This window comes from Hippocampus guttulatus, chromosome 5 (assembly GCF_054856545.1).
Source record: "Hippocampus guttulatus isolate MCC_2025c chromosome 5, RoL_Hgut_1.0, whole genome shotgun sequence".
NCBI classification, from domain to species: domain Eukaryota; kingdom Metazoa; phylum Chordata; class Actinopteri; order Syngnathiformes; family Syngnathidae; genus Hippocampus; species Hippocampus guttulatus.
Genome location: NC_141265.1, coordinates 3,239,617 through 3,255,081, shown reverse-complemented (window position 1 = coordinate 3,255,081; position 15,465 = coordinate 3,239,617). Strand labels below are relative to the sequence as shown.

The 15,465-nt window shown below is 42.4% G+C and overlaps 1 protein-coding gene across 1 annotated transcript; it reads right to left on the bottom strand.

Annotated features, from left to right (window-relative positions):
* Positions 1-5,366: 5,366 nt before the first annotated feature.
* rab35b (RAB35, member RAS oncogene family b) lies at positions 5,367-14,565 on the bottom strand. The gene is made up of 6 exons (XM_086111958.1): positions 14,241-14,565; positions 12,489-12,539; positions 11,615-11,738; positions 7,591-7,715; positions 7,024-7,148; positions 5,367-6,957 (listed from the first exon to the last, which is right to left on the bottom strand). Exons 1-6 carry the CDS (start codon positions 14,290-14,292, stop codon positions 6,829-6,831), a joined length of 606 nt encoding a protein of 201 aa, XP_085968084.1. The 5' UTR covers positions 14,293-14,565; the 3' UTR covers positions 5,367-6,828.
* Positions 14,566-15,465: the final 900 nt, after the last annotated feature.

Here is a 15,465-nt window from a genome sequence, read left to right as displayed (position 1 = left end):
GGAAGATTCGGAATCGGTGCAAAAAAAATATTTTTTAAATCACTTGGAAAAGTACACCTCTAGATCAGATTTTTTTTTTTAATTGCTGACCACTGTTCTTGCGTTTGTTGAAGCCAGTTGTATTTGAAGAAGCTGACTGCTTTGGCTAGGCCATGACTTCTTCCTCTGCTAACAAAAGTTGCTTGTTGACTTTCTTGAGTCATCTTGGGCACTGACGTCAAAGTGCTCCGGGTCCACACGTGTGTGCGCATGTGTGCTGGGGAATAAGAGAGATCATCAGTGTGGAAGTGAATGATGAAACCACGAAGCACACAGGCTCAAAATTGAATGTCTATAATTTGCGATACAATCATCTTGCATTGTTTTTTTTCCCATTTTCTTTTTTTTTTTGCGTCCTCTTTCTTTAAATAGTAGTTTACGTATGCTATGTTAACGGTGTGATGTCATGTTAGTGGTCGAGAATGACAATGGTAGCACCCTCCTGATGGAATTCTGGTTTCTGTCTGCTCTCTTTACATTGATAAAGCCATTCATGATGACTCTTTGAGAGTGCCTTATTTTAAAAAAAATTTAAAAATACACTGTTGTTGATGGGCATGTATGTTACAACACAATGAACATGTGAAACGTTCAAAAAATAAATGCCAGTCACTCTTGTCATCTGTTTCCGAGCACTCCATGACGTTTGATTCACTTGTGTTTTTGTTGTTTCCAACACTGGGAGAATGTTTGCGTCATTTTCCAATTGAAGTCATTTATATAATGTTCAAAACTTATTTCCGGACTGTTTTGTGTGATGAGTAACCAAGTGGGTAATTGTGAGTATGACACAGGCGTACCATTGAGTTTGTTTTCTACTGCTTGCGTGTCTACTTGGTGTTTTTGGTGGGCCGATTGTGCTCTGTGTGACAATTTCCTTTCAGTACCCACTAATCGCATTGGTTTCACCTAGCAAACACTTCCAACTATTCCAAATATTTCTCATTCACTTTTCAGGGAAATGTGTTTCTGTCATCAACACATAACCATCTGCTTAAACACATTGCGTGAAGCACAGATTTTTTTTTTCGTGGAGACAGTCTCGACATCGGGGGTGCACACACAACCTTTTTTGACCGAAGATCGACTTTTCAAGCAACCGACCTCCCACGATTGACCCGCTCCCGCACGTGCACGCATGCGTGCGATATAAGGCAACAGCTGTGATTGCAAGCTTCAATTGCAGGCTGCTGACCGCTAACAACTTCCGGTGATGCATGTCACGTGCTGCCGTAGGTGAAAGGTGACTTGCTTTGTTATATATATATTTTTTAATACTTTTTTTTTGTGTGAAAGTGAAACTGAGAGGCTGCTCAGGGTGTAGTGTGCACTAACATAAAAATACAGAATATTAATAACACGCGCACACACACACACACTTTTTTTTTAAGCAACGTGTTGGGTACACCCTGGATTGGTCTCCATCCAAGCCCATGATAAAGGACATCCATGTCCGTGGCTATTTAACAATGTCATAGGCACGAGTGTGAACACGGAGATGGCACCCTGGTCAGAGAAATAGGCTACATTGACATGTGAATTTCAAACAATACTGAAACTGGCTCATGGATCACAAGACTGCTTCACATTCAAGAGGTCATCAGTTCAAATTTTAGCTTGCTTGCCCACATTCCAAGAGCAATTAAGTTACATCTACGATGAAGAGATGGCTGGGCAAACATTAATTGTAGTAACAAACCAAAACTAATGTCAAGTCAACAAGTCAAGTCAACAGTATTTATAGAGCACTTTCAAACAGCCATCGCTGCATACAAAGTGCTGTACATGGAGCAATTTAACATGCACAATAAACAGTAAGACAAATCGGTAATAAAGGCGGTAGAAAGCACCAAACAGTAAAACCAAGAACAAATCTAAGTCATGCTGAGTCGAATGCCAAAGAATACAAGTGAGTTTTGAGGAGGGTTTTGAAGATGGGCAGCGAGGAGGCTTGCCGAATGTTCAGTGGGAGGTCATTCCAAAAGGAGGGACCAGCAACAGAAAAGGCTCGATCCCCTCTGAGCCTCAGTTTAGTTCTTGGTACTTCTAATAAAGTCTGGTCCACAGACCTGAGGCGCCGGGCAGGTGTGTAGGGGCGGATGAGCTCAGAGAGGTAAGGTGGCGCGAGATTATTCAGAGATTTGAAAACAAATAAGAGGATCTTGAAAATAACTCTAAAATGAATGGGGAGCCAGTGAAGGGATGCCAGAGTAGGAGTTATGTGCTCCCTCTTACGAGTACCAGTCAAGAGGCGAGCAGCGGCATTCTGGACCAGCTGAAGGCGCTTAATGGAGGACTGGCTGACTCCAAAGTAAAGGGCATTGCAGTAATCGAGCCGGGATGTGACAAAGGCATGAATTACTGTCTCAAAGTGTTCATGAGAGAGGAGAGGTTTTATTTTGGCCAGCTGTCTAAGGTGAAAGAAGCTGGATTTAACAACGGCACCAATTTGCCGATCGAGTTTGAAATCACTGTCCAGTTTAAGGCCCAAGTTTGAGACTGTTGACTTAAGAGAAGGAGACAGGGGGCCCAAGACTACAGGATGGGATGTACAAGGGCCACTGGGACCAAAAAGTATCACCCCTGTCTTCTTTTCATTGAATTTCAAGAAATTTTGTGCCATCCAGGTTTTGATTTCTTCCAGGCAGGATAGGAGTGGCCTTAATGAGAAGGTTTTTTTTTTGCTCAGTGGGACATAGATCTGGCAGTCATCTGCATAGCAGTGGAAGGGAATACCATGTTTCCTTAAGATGGAACCCAATGGGAGCAGATACAGCGAGAACAGCAGAGGCCCCAGAATTCAGCCCTGTGGAACACCACATGACAGGGGAGCAGTGCGTGACTCAGAGCAGCCAAGGCTGACACAGAAATAGGACCTAAACCACTCAAGAGCACTGCCGGTAATGCCCACCAAGTGCTGCAAACGAGTCAGCAGAATACTGTGATCCACTGTATCAAATGCTGCACGTAAGTCCAATAAAACTAGACACATGTGGTCTCCAGAGTCATTTGCCAGGAGGATGTCATTAGAAACGCGTAACAGGATTGACTCCGTGCTATGCATCGTCTTGAAACCTGACCGGAAGACCTCCAAGATGTTATGTTCATCCAAGAAAAATTTCAACTGCATGTGCACCACTTTTTCCAGAATTTTGGAAATGGGCCTGAAACTTGACAGCACATCTGGATCAAGACCAGGTTTCTTGATCAAGGGTTGGACCACAGCATGTTTAAACTGTTGGGGAACTACACCAGAAGAGAGGCTGCTGTTGATGATATCCAAGACTGATGCGCCAACACTCGGGAGAACCTCCTGAAAGAAGTGCGGGGGAAGAGAGTCGCAAGGGGAGCCAGATGGCTTCGTCTGGCGAACTACATCCTCCAAAAGCGCCAAGGACACAGTTTCAAAAGAATTTAGCACAGCTGAACATGGAACATGGGCAGAGGGGTCAGATGCGGTATTTGAGACCGGAGTCCCAGCTGTAGAGACCTTATCAATGAAAAACTGAAGGAATCTGTTGCACATCTCGGGTGAAGAATCCGAGCAAGTAGGCAGAGGGGGTTTGAGTACAGAATCTATCGTTTTAAATAGTGCGCGTGGGTTGTGACGGTTAGCTTGAATAAGGTCCGACAGATATTCTCTTTTGGCCTCTTTTACTGTGAGCTGGCAGTTACGCCAGCAGTCTTTCCAAATTTGATAAGAGACATGCAATTTGTCATTTTTCCACTTGCGTTCGGCTTTGCGACACCCCTGCCTAGCTGCGCAGGTAATGTCGTTAAGCCATGGCTCGGGTTTAGGTTTTGGGAGCACAGTTTTTGAAGGAGCCACCAAATCCAGGATGGCACGGCATGATGAGTTGAACCAAGAGGCGAGTTCCTCTGTGTTAGACGAGGGTACGCAAAGGTTATTAAAGGCATCAGAGAAACGACTAGCAGTGCGAGGGTTAAAAATTCGGCGTTTAAAACTAGGAGCGGCAGATTTCACAGCAGCATGCGATAAGACTACGTCAAATAAAACTGCCATGTGATCAGAAATCCCATTTTCAAGGACTTCCAGATTTGACACCGGTAGACCATAAGCAAGGACAAGGTCTAAAATATGACCTTGTTCATGTGTCGGGCTGGTCACATACTGCACGAAATTAAAAGAGTCGATAAGTCTTAAGAAGTCCTTTGCTAGCACGAGGCGACGGGGTCGAGGGCACACCACGCCGGAGCGATCGAAGTGTGTCTCAGATCCCGTTTTAGCTTCACGAGCTGACCGCTACGTTTGCCGCGGCGGCGACGGCGGCGGCGACGCCGGCGGCGCTTCTGGGGCGAGCGAACGTGGAAGAGATTAGCCGGCAGGTTAGCCAAGAACGGAGGTAGCGTCTTTTCACCACCGTCTTGCCAAAACGCGGCCGAATCTCCGACGTGTTGTTGAATCAATAACAACGATCGGCGATCATAAACCAACCGAGACGCTGTTAGGGAGGTAACAAGCATTGCGAAAAGTAAAAAAACCCGAAATGGCAGGAGCGTCGCCGAACACACTAGCGCACAAGCGGCCATCTTGGGCATTTATTTATAATGTAAATAAGTTATTTGAATAATTCCTGCTACTTTATCAAATTATGGAATAAAATATTTTTGTTTTAATGGCCACTTTTTGTTACCAAAAAACAGCAACTATTGAATTAACGAAATGAATAAAAATAACAGCTTTAAATTAATTGAATCAACTAATTTGATAAAACAATTGTTTTGCTACTGAATTTTGTAAAATGGTTTACTTTGAAATTTTATTTTATAATTGACCAATTATTTCATAAGATTTAATTTTCAATGGTTGATGTTACTTTTTGAGTTTTGTGGTTTTGAAATTAGATCAGTTATTTGATGAGACATAGTAAAATTAAAGTATTTTAAATTATTTTTAGAATAAATGGTCTATGAAAATATTTTCCAAGTGTATTTCATGTAATATGGGTTAATAAAATGGTAAATCTGTCTCATTTTAACAAATATTCATGATTGTATGATAATTGCTCTACTGATTCATTTTAAAACCTATTTTCCTTTTTTTGAAACAATAAATCATTTATTTTTAATGGAGGGAATTATTCTAAATTGATCCTCCAAGCATTCCAGGATTCTTCATATTGGAAATGCTTGGTGGGTGTGATTAAAGAGCAGAGTGGTCATGTTTTAGGTTTGCGCTGTGTGTGTGAACATTACTAATGCTTACACAACATTCTATTTCGAGTGGATGTTGAAGTGATGGAAAGAGTGTTAACACACGCACAGGAAACAAAAGAACCAAATGATCATCCCAAAAGAGACCAGTGTCCACTTCCTCCCACACTTTATTCACAGAATCCAAAAATAGACGCATGTTGAAAATGAAGTCAGGCCACAAGTCACTGACAAATGAGCTCAGTTGTTACGTGTCCAATATTTATTCCTTTTCAAATGGTTATTAGGGATTAAATTCATCGAGGGCAAACTGAATAGTACATCTCTTTTTTTCTCCAGTGTACGGCAAACCACAGCTGATGAGTGTGTTCAAAGAGAACACGCACGGGGCATGTTTAAGCGCGTGCCCGTGATGTGCTGAATATAAACACAAATATTTATATATACATACACTTAATGAAGTAGTAACGATAAAGTGTGGGGGGTTTGAGAGCATTTTTATTCGATGGATGTGAAGTGTCCGTCTCCCAAAAACTTAAGATGCAGCACAAGTAGCACTGGCTCCCCCAGGTCCCGATGGTGAGACAGCCAGCAAGCGGGGGGGGGGGGGGGGGCCGAGACTCCCGGACGCACGTCACCGTTAGCCCCCGAAGGACCAACAGGAGGCGCTGACGAGCGGAAGCCAAGACAAAAAGCGCTAAATTGTCTTCCGACAGAGGACAGCGTACTAGTACAAGGATCGTTCAGTGCACCAGTAGGATATTAAATAAATGCTCAAACGTGCTTGCCATCGGACCTTTCGCCCAGCCGTTACTATGGCAACAATGAGGTACACCTCCGCCGCTTTACTATATCGCGGTTTAAAAAAAAAAAGGGGGGTGGGAATTCAAAGAGAAACTTGAAAGTGTATTCAGACTGCACTGGCTTGAGACCTCTGCTGCACTTAAATCGAAATCTCTTGTTTTTTTGAAGTCAAATTAAACAAGTTGTTGGCTCAGCACTAAAGATGGTGAGAAGGATGCTTGGCAAAAGCGAAAAAAAAGCAGCTCCGTCTAATGGATTAGACAAGCGATCATCATTTGATTTTACAGTCATCGCGACAAAGCAGACATACTCAGATTTCAGTTTAGGTCTTTTGGCGGGCGAACTGTGCTAAAGCGTGTTCCCCTCACCGTCGTCGTCTCCCAAGCCACCCCCAGTCCAAAAGAATATACCGGTATATTAAAAAAAAAAAAAAAGGTCAAGAAAGGCCCCTCGCCTCGGGCGCTCAATGTCCGGTGCAGTGTGAGGAAGAGGAAGATGAGACACGGGTACATGTATGACAACGGCGGGTTGACGTGGATCTATACGGCAGCGTTGGGGCAGTCAGTCGTCACGTTGCAGACCCTTTAAGAAAAGGAGGACCTTCCGCTCGATTCCAAATAAGACTTTTGATCTGGCGTTAATAATAAAATCTGTACATATATTTCTTCGTGATTACTTAGTCCAAAGGGGATGCATATTTATTTTTTTTTGTCTTGAATCTTAAGCGTATATTTATGAAATCTTGAATTTCGACTTTGTGAGTTCCATCCGGCTGCCACCCTCCTCCTCGCGGTCGAGGGCCGACGTTCGCTAGCAGCACTTTTTCTTCCGTTTACTGTTCCGAGTGAGTTTGACCACGTCGTTCTGTTGCTGCTGCTGCTGCTTGGCCAACACCTCCTTCTTGGCGCGCAGCACCAGCTCCGTGATGCAGTTGAACATCTGCGCAAAAAGCAAAGACGAGCTGAGCGGGCCGGTTCCCGCAGCCTATTCCCGACGGCGTTATACCTCTTCTACGTTGATGTTCTCTTTTGCGCTCGTCTCAAACAGGTTGATGCCCATTTGTTCGGCAAACTTCTGCGCGTCGGTAGTCTCCACCACCTTGGAGTTGGGGTCGTCGTTTTTGTTTCCCACTGAAAATGCAACACGATCACTTTTTTTTTCTCTCGTGAGAAGCCTTCTAAACAATGTGGCAAACATTCTCCACCCGCTGCCATGAAAGCTGAGGGGAGGGACATCTCAGTTTTGCAACATTTTAAAGCCTGATTTCACACTGCAAACGATTTTCCCCCCTGTTGATTCCAATTTGGCAAGTTTTGTTAAAAACCCTCTTCACTATGATGTGTCAAATTCAGAAGACCTTTTCGTCAAAATACAAGGTCTTTAAAGTTGTTGACAAAGTCAGCAAAAGGCCAAATTATTGCATGTCCTGAGGATTTAACACGTGATACACGAAAAGGTGATTGGCTATCATAGGTTAATTACTTGAGGTTATGGCCAATGAGTGGAGTGAATGCGGTTCCCACACTGAGTCTACACACAAAGCACTTTTTTTTTCTGTCTGCCAACGCTCACCTAATATTCGGCACACGTCATCACAGTTCTGGTTGATTTCATGTAACCATCGCTTGACGTTGACGAAGGACTCTGCGCTGGTGACGTCGTACACCACAATGACGCCGTGCGTTCCTCTGTAATACCTGAACACACAGACAAGGAGAGATACAGTTAGCCCTAATATGGGCTGAATAATTATGGGAAAAAATAATAAACACAATTATTTTTGATTGAGATTGAAATGACGATTATTTATTGATTTCAAGACGTAGTATTTATCCAACTGCTAAAATTGAATTACTCAAAACTATCATTCTAGCCTCATGCCCATTCATGCCTGCAATTGAACACTTTATTCTTGAACAACACTCTTTTTGTCAAATACAAAATGACGTTTTAAATATCACGTGAAATTCAAGCATCTTGCATTTTCATTTTGCTGCATCCACTCCTTTGATGTGTCGCATCTTGCTCCAAATTCAATCATTCATTACGCTTCGCTCTCTCTCTCTTTTTTTTTTTTTTTTTTTTTTAAAAATCTGAAGTTATTTTCACAGGTTTCGGGATTTAGTGAGATAACCTGGGATCTCAGGGTGTGTATTTCGTGCCATGTCATGTGGAAGTGTGTGTTGGTACAACACACACAAAAAAAAGTCATTGTGTCTTTGTATCCTTGATTTTTTAGGAAAGGAACATTCCTTGAATCTTGAACTATAATAAAATCATTATAAAAATACATTTGTAAAAAGTACATTAGGAATATACGAAAATAATAGCAATTTGAAAAAAAATAATACAAATACTGGCTCTTCCTCCGCATTTTCATCTCGTAGGGGCAATCCGATGTTATACACAAAACAGAAGTTGCGATTTAACTCTTAATCTAATTCGTTTTTCGCAGATTGGGAATAATTTATGACTTTGAATATGTTATCTTACGTGTATGTATGTGTTTCACAGCGTTTGTGCGTTATTTGAAGGGATATCACTCCAATTCGATGCTAATTTCCGCTGAGCATTTGAATTGGATCCTCCATTGACTTTAGCATTAGCGCTAGCGATGTTTTAAAAACGTAGCATGTTTTGTCTTCAAATATAACAATGTTTTTAATTATTTTGTTGTGTGTTTAGTTTTCACAGTAAAGTCTAACTTGGGTGTCATTAAACATCTTAAAGGACGGCCAGGGACGACAGAATCACATATGCTCCACACTTGCAACGAGACGGTGCATTCAGGGTACTTGTACAAAATCGGGAACTTGTAAATACTACGCGCCGTTCTACAAATTCGTCATTTTTCTTCGATTGTAACGTTTTAAAGACTGAGAAAAGTAAAAAAAAAAATCGAAATCATGATTAAAATGTCGATTAATCGTCCAGCCCTTAGCACTAACCCCGCCAACGGGGAAATCAAAGCCAACCTGAAAACCAAAACAAAAATACGAATATTTCAAGTGGCTGCATACTTCATGAAGAGACAACTCATCAACGTGCACCCTACGCGTGCAGTGTTTTTAACAACAGATACAAGATTTGCGAGGAAACACACCAGGACTTTAAGAACAGCATCTGTCGTATTCAAATGATTCGAGTGTAGTCCAGTCGAAAGTAAAATGGCTGAAACTTCAAACGGCAAGCCGGCCCTCGGTGTCCATGCACAACGGCAAACAAACACAAGGAACCTTTTGTCTGGCTCACCATGTGTATGTTTGTGTGCATGTGTGTGGCGTGTCAACAGCAGAGGGCATACAACAGGGTTGTCTGAACATGCCCGCAACATACAGCTGGAATGGTGCAGACGGCCGTGGGGACAGAGAACCGGGTCTTTGTGAGCCTGTTCAGCACAACGTCAATGAGGAACCATTAAATGCACGCGCACACACACACACACACACACACTGACTTCTGGTCATCCATTCTCAAGTAAAATGGAGGCAACCGATGCATCAAAGTTATCTCAAAGCCTGTTCCCAGATTTCAAACCATGTTCCTCATACAACGGAGCCGCTCAGAAGGTCATCAGGAGTTAAAGTTGAATCTAATCAAAACAGTGATGCCACTGCATAATTCCAACCTTGCAAAGACAATTCAGATTTGTGCGTCTGTTCTCCAGGTTGCATCATGACCGACTGACTTTGCACGTGCTGCTCGGATAATGGCTGCCGACTCAAATACTTAAAAGACTTTTCTAGACAGTATTACACCAGGTGCAAATTAAAGAGGAGTTTCACAAGATAATAATACATCATAATATCACAGCGATCAATGTGATGTGAATCTATTATAATTAATTAAATGCTTCAAACAACAAAGAGTATGCAGAAAAGTTAACATTGAATGACTGTCTGTGTGTTGTGTTGCATTATTTTATTATGACTTCAAGATGGCGCCCGCGAGAGTGGCTGCCTTTACAGCAGCTCCTATACTTTTTGTTTGTCTAATTTCTTTCATAACTTTGCTGCTGTAAATCAGGAATTTCTCCATTGTGAGACGAATAAAGGTTTTCGTATTCTTAAATTAGGGACATGGCTAAAAATTCAGCCAGAAGACTTTTGTCACTGAAATAAAATGGCCGAAACAGGATGTTGTGATGACGCAAGCATGTGCCGACAACGCGTTGAACTGAACGAAGGGGGTGCCTTGTCACGGGGAAATGAGCCCGAGTCAAACCCCCCCCCGGTGCGGCAGCTGGCTGGCCCTTGGTCTGGGAGGACAAGGCTGCATGGACGCAGAGGACTGCCCTTCCGGCGACCTTCAAAGTCTGCGCATTGCTTGCAAGCAACCACAGAGTACTTAGGTGATGTTCACACTGCAGGTCATGATGCCCAATTGGGATTTTCTATAAAACCCAACTTTGTATGTACTCGTTGACATTACAAAAACAGATGTGGCCTCGGATGTGAACGAAAGCGTCCGTCAAGTGACACCTGTGCGCAAAACAAACACGTCCCATGGCCGCAGTGTAATGTTACCGGTAGTTAATATGGCCCTGAGTGTCATTTCTCTACTTGCAACTTCCTAGGACCTCTGCGCAGATGTTAGCGCCTCTCACCGGAGACCCGATTGAGGAGATGAGGAGACTAACCGAGGAGCGAGACGGGACAAATGTGTGCAGAAATGAGACGGACGTTAATTCCTGGATACGGCAACTGAAGATGACATGACGCCATTGACTCGTGTCCCAAATTGACCGACGGAGCAGTCAAACATTACTACCGCCATTTATATTCACTTTACACTTAGTTTCAAGTGGCATTAAATTCAGGTCAAATTTGCCCATTTGCTCATAAACAATTTCTATCCACATACAAAAGAGGTCTCGGAATTGCTCTGCAGTATCAACTTAGCCTCCATGAAATTGGGTTAAGGCAGAAAATGATCGTCAATTTTTCCCCCAGGTTTTTAAGATCCGGCATTATAATTAGTTTCGGTGTTCAGGTTTTTGAAATTTGTTCCCGTCTTGGGCCGAGAATTTTCATTTCAGTGCATCCCTAATTTAAACAAATTAAGGAAGTGCGTTGATAAATATGAGCTTTGTGTGAACAAACAAACACATACTTTTACTACTAAGCACAACATGATATACTGTAATCTATTTTTAATTTGCAATAATGTTTACTTCTTAAGGCTTAAGGCTTCAGTAGACTACTTCGATATAATAACTACAATCTAACATTTTAGGGACCACTACTTGATTCAGTTGCCACCTCTACTATGGAATACAGTACTCTTATGTTGTACAATATGTAATTTGACCCATGCTACACTAAACTTCAAACCAAATAAGTTTTTTTACCCACTTCTTTTATTTATTATAAACATTGCAACCAAAGCAAAAAATGTGTCGTATCAGTGAATATTTGAGCATTACATTCAAACTCAAAGTTTCTGCAATTTGATATTTTATAGTACTGTAATTTTCCGGCATAGTATGACAGGATTGTGTTTGCCAGTAGCCAATCATTTCTATTCAATTCTCAATCTTAATAAAACAAAGAGGCTCACTGGAGACTTCCTTGTGTTTGTGTATTCATCAACTCACGTGGATGTGATGGTGCGAAATCGCTCCTGTCCTGCTGTATCCCAGATCTGTAACTTCACCTTCTCCCCATTTATCTCCACCGTCCGGATCTTGAAGTCCACTCCAATTGTGGTGATATAGCTACCTGCAAAAATGAAAGTATGACATTAAGATTTTAAGATTGGCATCTGTAACACACACATTCACAGCGGGGTTTCCAACATCCAATGTTTCAAAGGTGCAATTTGGATTCAACCAAAATTTGGTGCGGGGGGAGAAAATAAAAGATCTACACACAAGACATCAGCAAATTCATGAGGCTTAGTTCAGTGAGCATCTAAAATAGAATATTAACTGCAGGGTTGTAGTTTTTGCGATATTTAGTTGAACAATACAGTACATGTGACTCTGTCCTGGCGCTCCAGTCTACTACCATATGGCTAAGGTGTTCAATGTACAGTGCAAAGTCAGCGGTAGTTAAGAGGTTAATGGGTTAATGTGAAGAGCCACAATCAGGAACCCACCCTCTGCACTTACATCATCACTTCCACCACTCGCCATCAAATTTTAAGGAGTGTGTGTGTGTGTGTGTGTATATATATATATGATTTTTAAACTTTTGGTTGACTTTTTAATAAACCAACATGATAATTTAGTGTTCTAACAAGCATGACGAAAGCAGCTAAGTCAGCTTCAGCAATTCCCTCCCCTCTCATGTTAAAATGTAATGAGACTAAAGATTTTAAGAGGGGCGATCCAACTGGGGTAGAATCAATTATTTAATTATAATGACGTTCAAAAACAACAAAAATCAGCAGCTGATTAAAATCAGATATAGAGTAGGGTCATCTTTGGAGGTTCCATTGTATTGGACTCAAGAGTCAGAAACACCCACCTGAAAATGTGTTGTCTGCAAAACGAAGCAGGAGACTGCTCTTTCCCACTCCTGCCGAGAAAATAGAGGGACAAAGATGAGATTCAAGGGAGTCAAATACATGATTTTGGCGAGGTACTCAATGGCTGGGAATCCAAGCACAACAGCATGGCACAAATACAGTCCCAAAACACAGTCACCTTGGATAACTGCCGTAATCTTCCTGCTCTTAAAAGCCATACAAACAAAAGGTAAACATTGTTCACTGGATGTTCTCATGTTGATTAAAATTTTGCATTTGAAAACAAATGGAACAAATACAAGTCAGATGAAATGGATATCTGGAATAGAAACTGATTAGCAAAGGGCCACGGTCATTATTTTTTACAACCATCGGAGAGTTGATAAAGTAGGGCAGTATATATGAGAGTTAAGGGTATGGAAAAAGAGATGTCGCCTATGAAATTCCTTTGTTGAATCTGGGGTGGGAGGGAAAGTATCATGTACCGATTGGTGTTGTTTTATTGCTCCCGTGTTAAAAGTTATCAGTTTCCTTTGGCCTCCCATTATTTGGTTCAAACAATAATAGGCTTTAAAGTAAAGGAAAATGCATACTGATATACAAAAGCTCTTGAATCTTTGTTCTGGCGTCAATGAGTCACATGCCTTAATTCTAACTACCACCACTTTGACAAAGTAGCATTTAAACAAACTGACCAGTTAAGTTTTTGCAAGAGCAGCACGAGGATGGAAGTTGAACAATTACCCAGTACCTCGTGGACATAACTGTGTGTTGAAATGGGCAGCAGTCATGATTGCATTTTGTTCTGTTTATCACAGTATGGCATTACAGTCAGTCGTGGTTCCACAGTGCAGCTGAAGGAACACTGGCATCAGTGTGCTGCTGCGAATGGTCTTGTACCAGTGTCAGGATGCACAATGAATATGAGGATCAGACCCCACAAAGCAATACAGTACTGTACTGAGGGTGTTACTTCAATCGAGATTGAAGTCGAGTCCCCGAGGTTTTTATTTCATTTGGGACTGCATAACATGATTGGGGAGACTTATGGATTAAACTAACATAACATGACAAAGAAAGTAGTCATTGACCTTAGGTAGTTTAACAGGGAATTTACGGCAAAAGAGTCTCACTGCCTTAGAGATTCTAATCAGACTGCAGTGCAGCATTCCTTTCCCCGCCATTTAGCCAACGTTTTCAGGTTAACAATCGGTATTCAAGTCGTTATTCCAAATAACAAGTCGTTGTATGAGTAGTTGTTTAGCGTTGCGCGAACCTTGCCGGAACAGCGTCTTAGCCCAACAGCTTCATGACCCATGCAAAACCCCGCTAGCCTAATTTCATGCTAGCTGCCGCAGCTAATGACACATAAAGCACGCGAAAAACGGTCTAACTGACTCTAATGACACTTCAGTGATTCGGTGTGCTTGACTTTAGGCGTTAAACGTATTTTGGTTGTTACGTGAACAAAACAGGAAAATATTCGAGGGAAAAACTCGACAGTTGTGGGGGCGATATCCGGCCTCATCGACAGACATGCCGAGCCCGGACACAACCTCCGCCCTGTCACTAACACGGTAACATGGCGGCCGGGCGCATTACACGAAACAAATCAATTCCAAAAGCAATCCACACGGAGTAAGAAACAAAACCTGGTGGTATAGGGGCTCCAGGGTGCACTATAGGTATTTACCCATGTGTAAAAACAGGACAGGCCCACTTCCCGTGCCAGATCCCCGACGCCTACTTACCGCTGTCACCGATAATGAGCAGCTTGAAGAGGTAATCGTAGTCCCTGGCCATGCCGGTGGATCGTGGCTCACCACCGCCTTGTGCCACTTCTTTGCACAGTTCGTAGTTCAAGTCCCTTGTTTAAAAAAAAAAAGACACGACCCCAGACCCCCCAATTTTGCTGGGGGAAAAAACCCCAACACTACCGGTGGAAACCGTTTACTCGGTGCCGGCGTATTTTTTTTCTCGGGGGGTTGGCAGTTCTGTCCCCCTGCTGCCAGCGGCCGGAAACTCCGCTTCCTCCTCTTCTGGTGGTGGAACTGCAGCCGACTCACTGTGATCCCGCCACACTGTACAGTGCACACTGCGCAGGCTCCAGCAGCCAGGCCACACCGCACCATTCAACATTGCCTCGCGTTTTTCTACAAAATAATGTAATAAAAGCCGATTCCCTTGGTTAACGATAATCAGCAAAGGTTTATGTTTCCAACCTTTTCAGACCCCAGACATCTTCAATTCGGATGTCAACAGATATTGACTTAACATTGTGTCATCGGCAGAGGTTGAAAAAAGTAGCTTTTTTTTCTCGCTCAGAAAGGAGTAAAATGTACATATTTTGTTTTCAGATATAGAGGGTAAAAGTAAAACGTCAGAAAAATACAGATAACTGAAAAATCAATTAAGTAGCTGAGTATTTGCACATCATTTCTTACCACTGCTGTATCGACACAGGATTGATGTTTTGTCTCGCCATTGCAGCTTCAACAGCTCCCACCCTGGGTAAACTCTCGACCAGATAATGTTGTGTCTGTTGACTGTTTGTCTAAAGGAGTTTTTGTCAACTCATCCACAACACTCGTGGCCCAGCTAACAATCTGTTCGATTTCATTCTGAAGGGTGTTTGTGGGGTTTGAGGTCAGGATTCAAGTTATTCAGTCTCACCCAACCATGCATGTTCAGCCTTTGCATTGAGCTCAGGTGCACAGTGATGTAGAAAAAGTGGTTAAGATTGCATGACTGTGTTTTATGTGTTGTGTTGTATTATTTGTCATTTTATGTTAACTGTTCTGTTGATGGCGGCGCGGGCACCTGCTCCTCTCTCTCCTGTGGTTGAGAGGAAAGAAATGTCATCTGTGCTGTACATTGCACATAGAGCACATTTGATAAAGTTGAATTGAATGTCAAGTCATGTTTGAACAGTACAATCCACAATTGCGCCCACAAAGTTGGAAACACAGAAATTCA

Bases quoted from the DNA above. Each gene is read 5' to 3' on its own strand.
- rab35b (XM_086111958.1), bottom strand. From the start codon at position 14,292: ATGGCCAGGGACTACGATTACCTCTTCAAGCTGCTCATTATCGGTGAC. The intron at 12,540-14,240 runs GTAAGTAGGCGT...TTTTCTCGGCAG, and splicing joins GCTCATTATCGGTGACAGCG to GAGTGGGAAAGAGCAGTCTC. The intron at 6,958-7,023 runs GTATAACGCCGT...CTTTTTGCGCAG, and splicing joins AGAACATCAACGTAGAAGAG to ATGTTCAACTGCATCACGGA.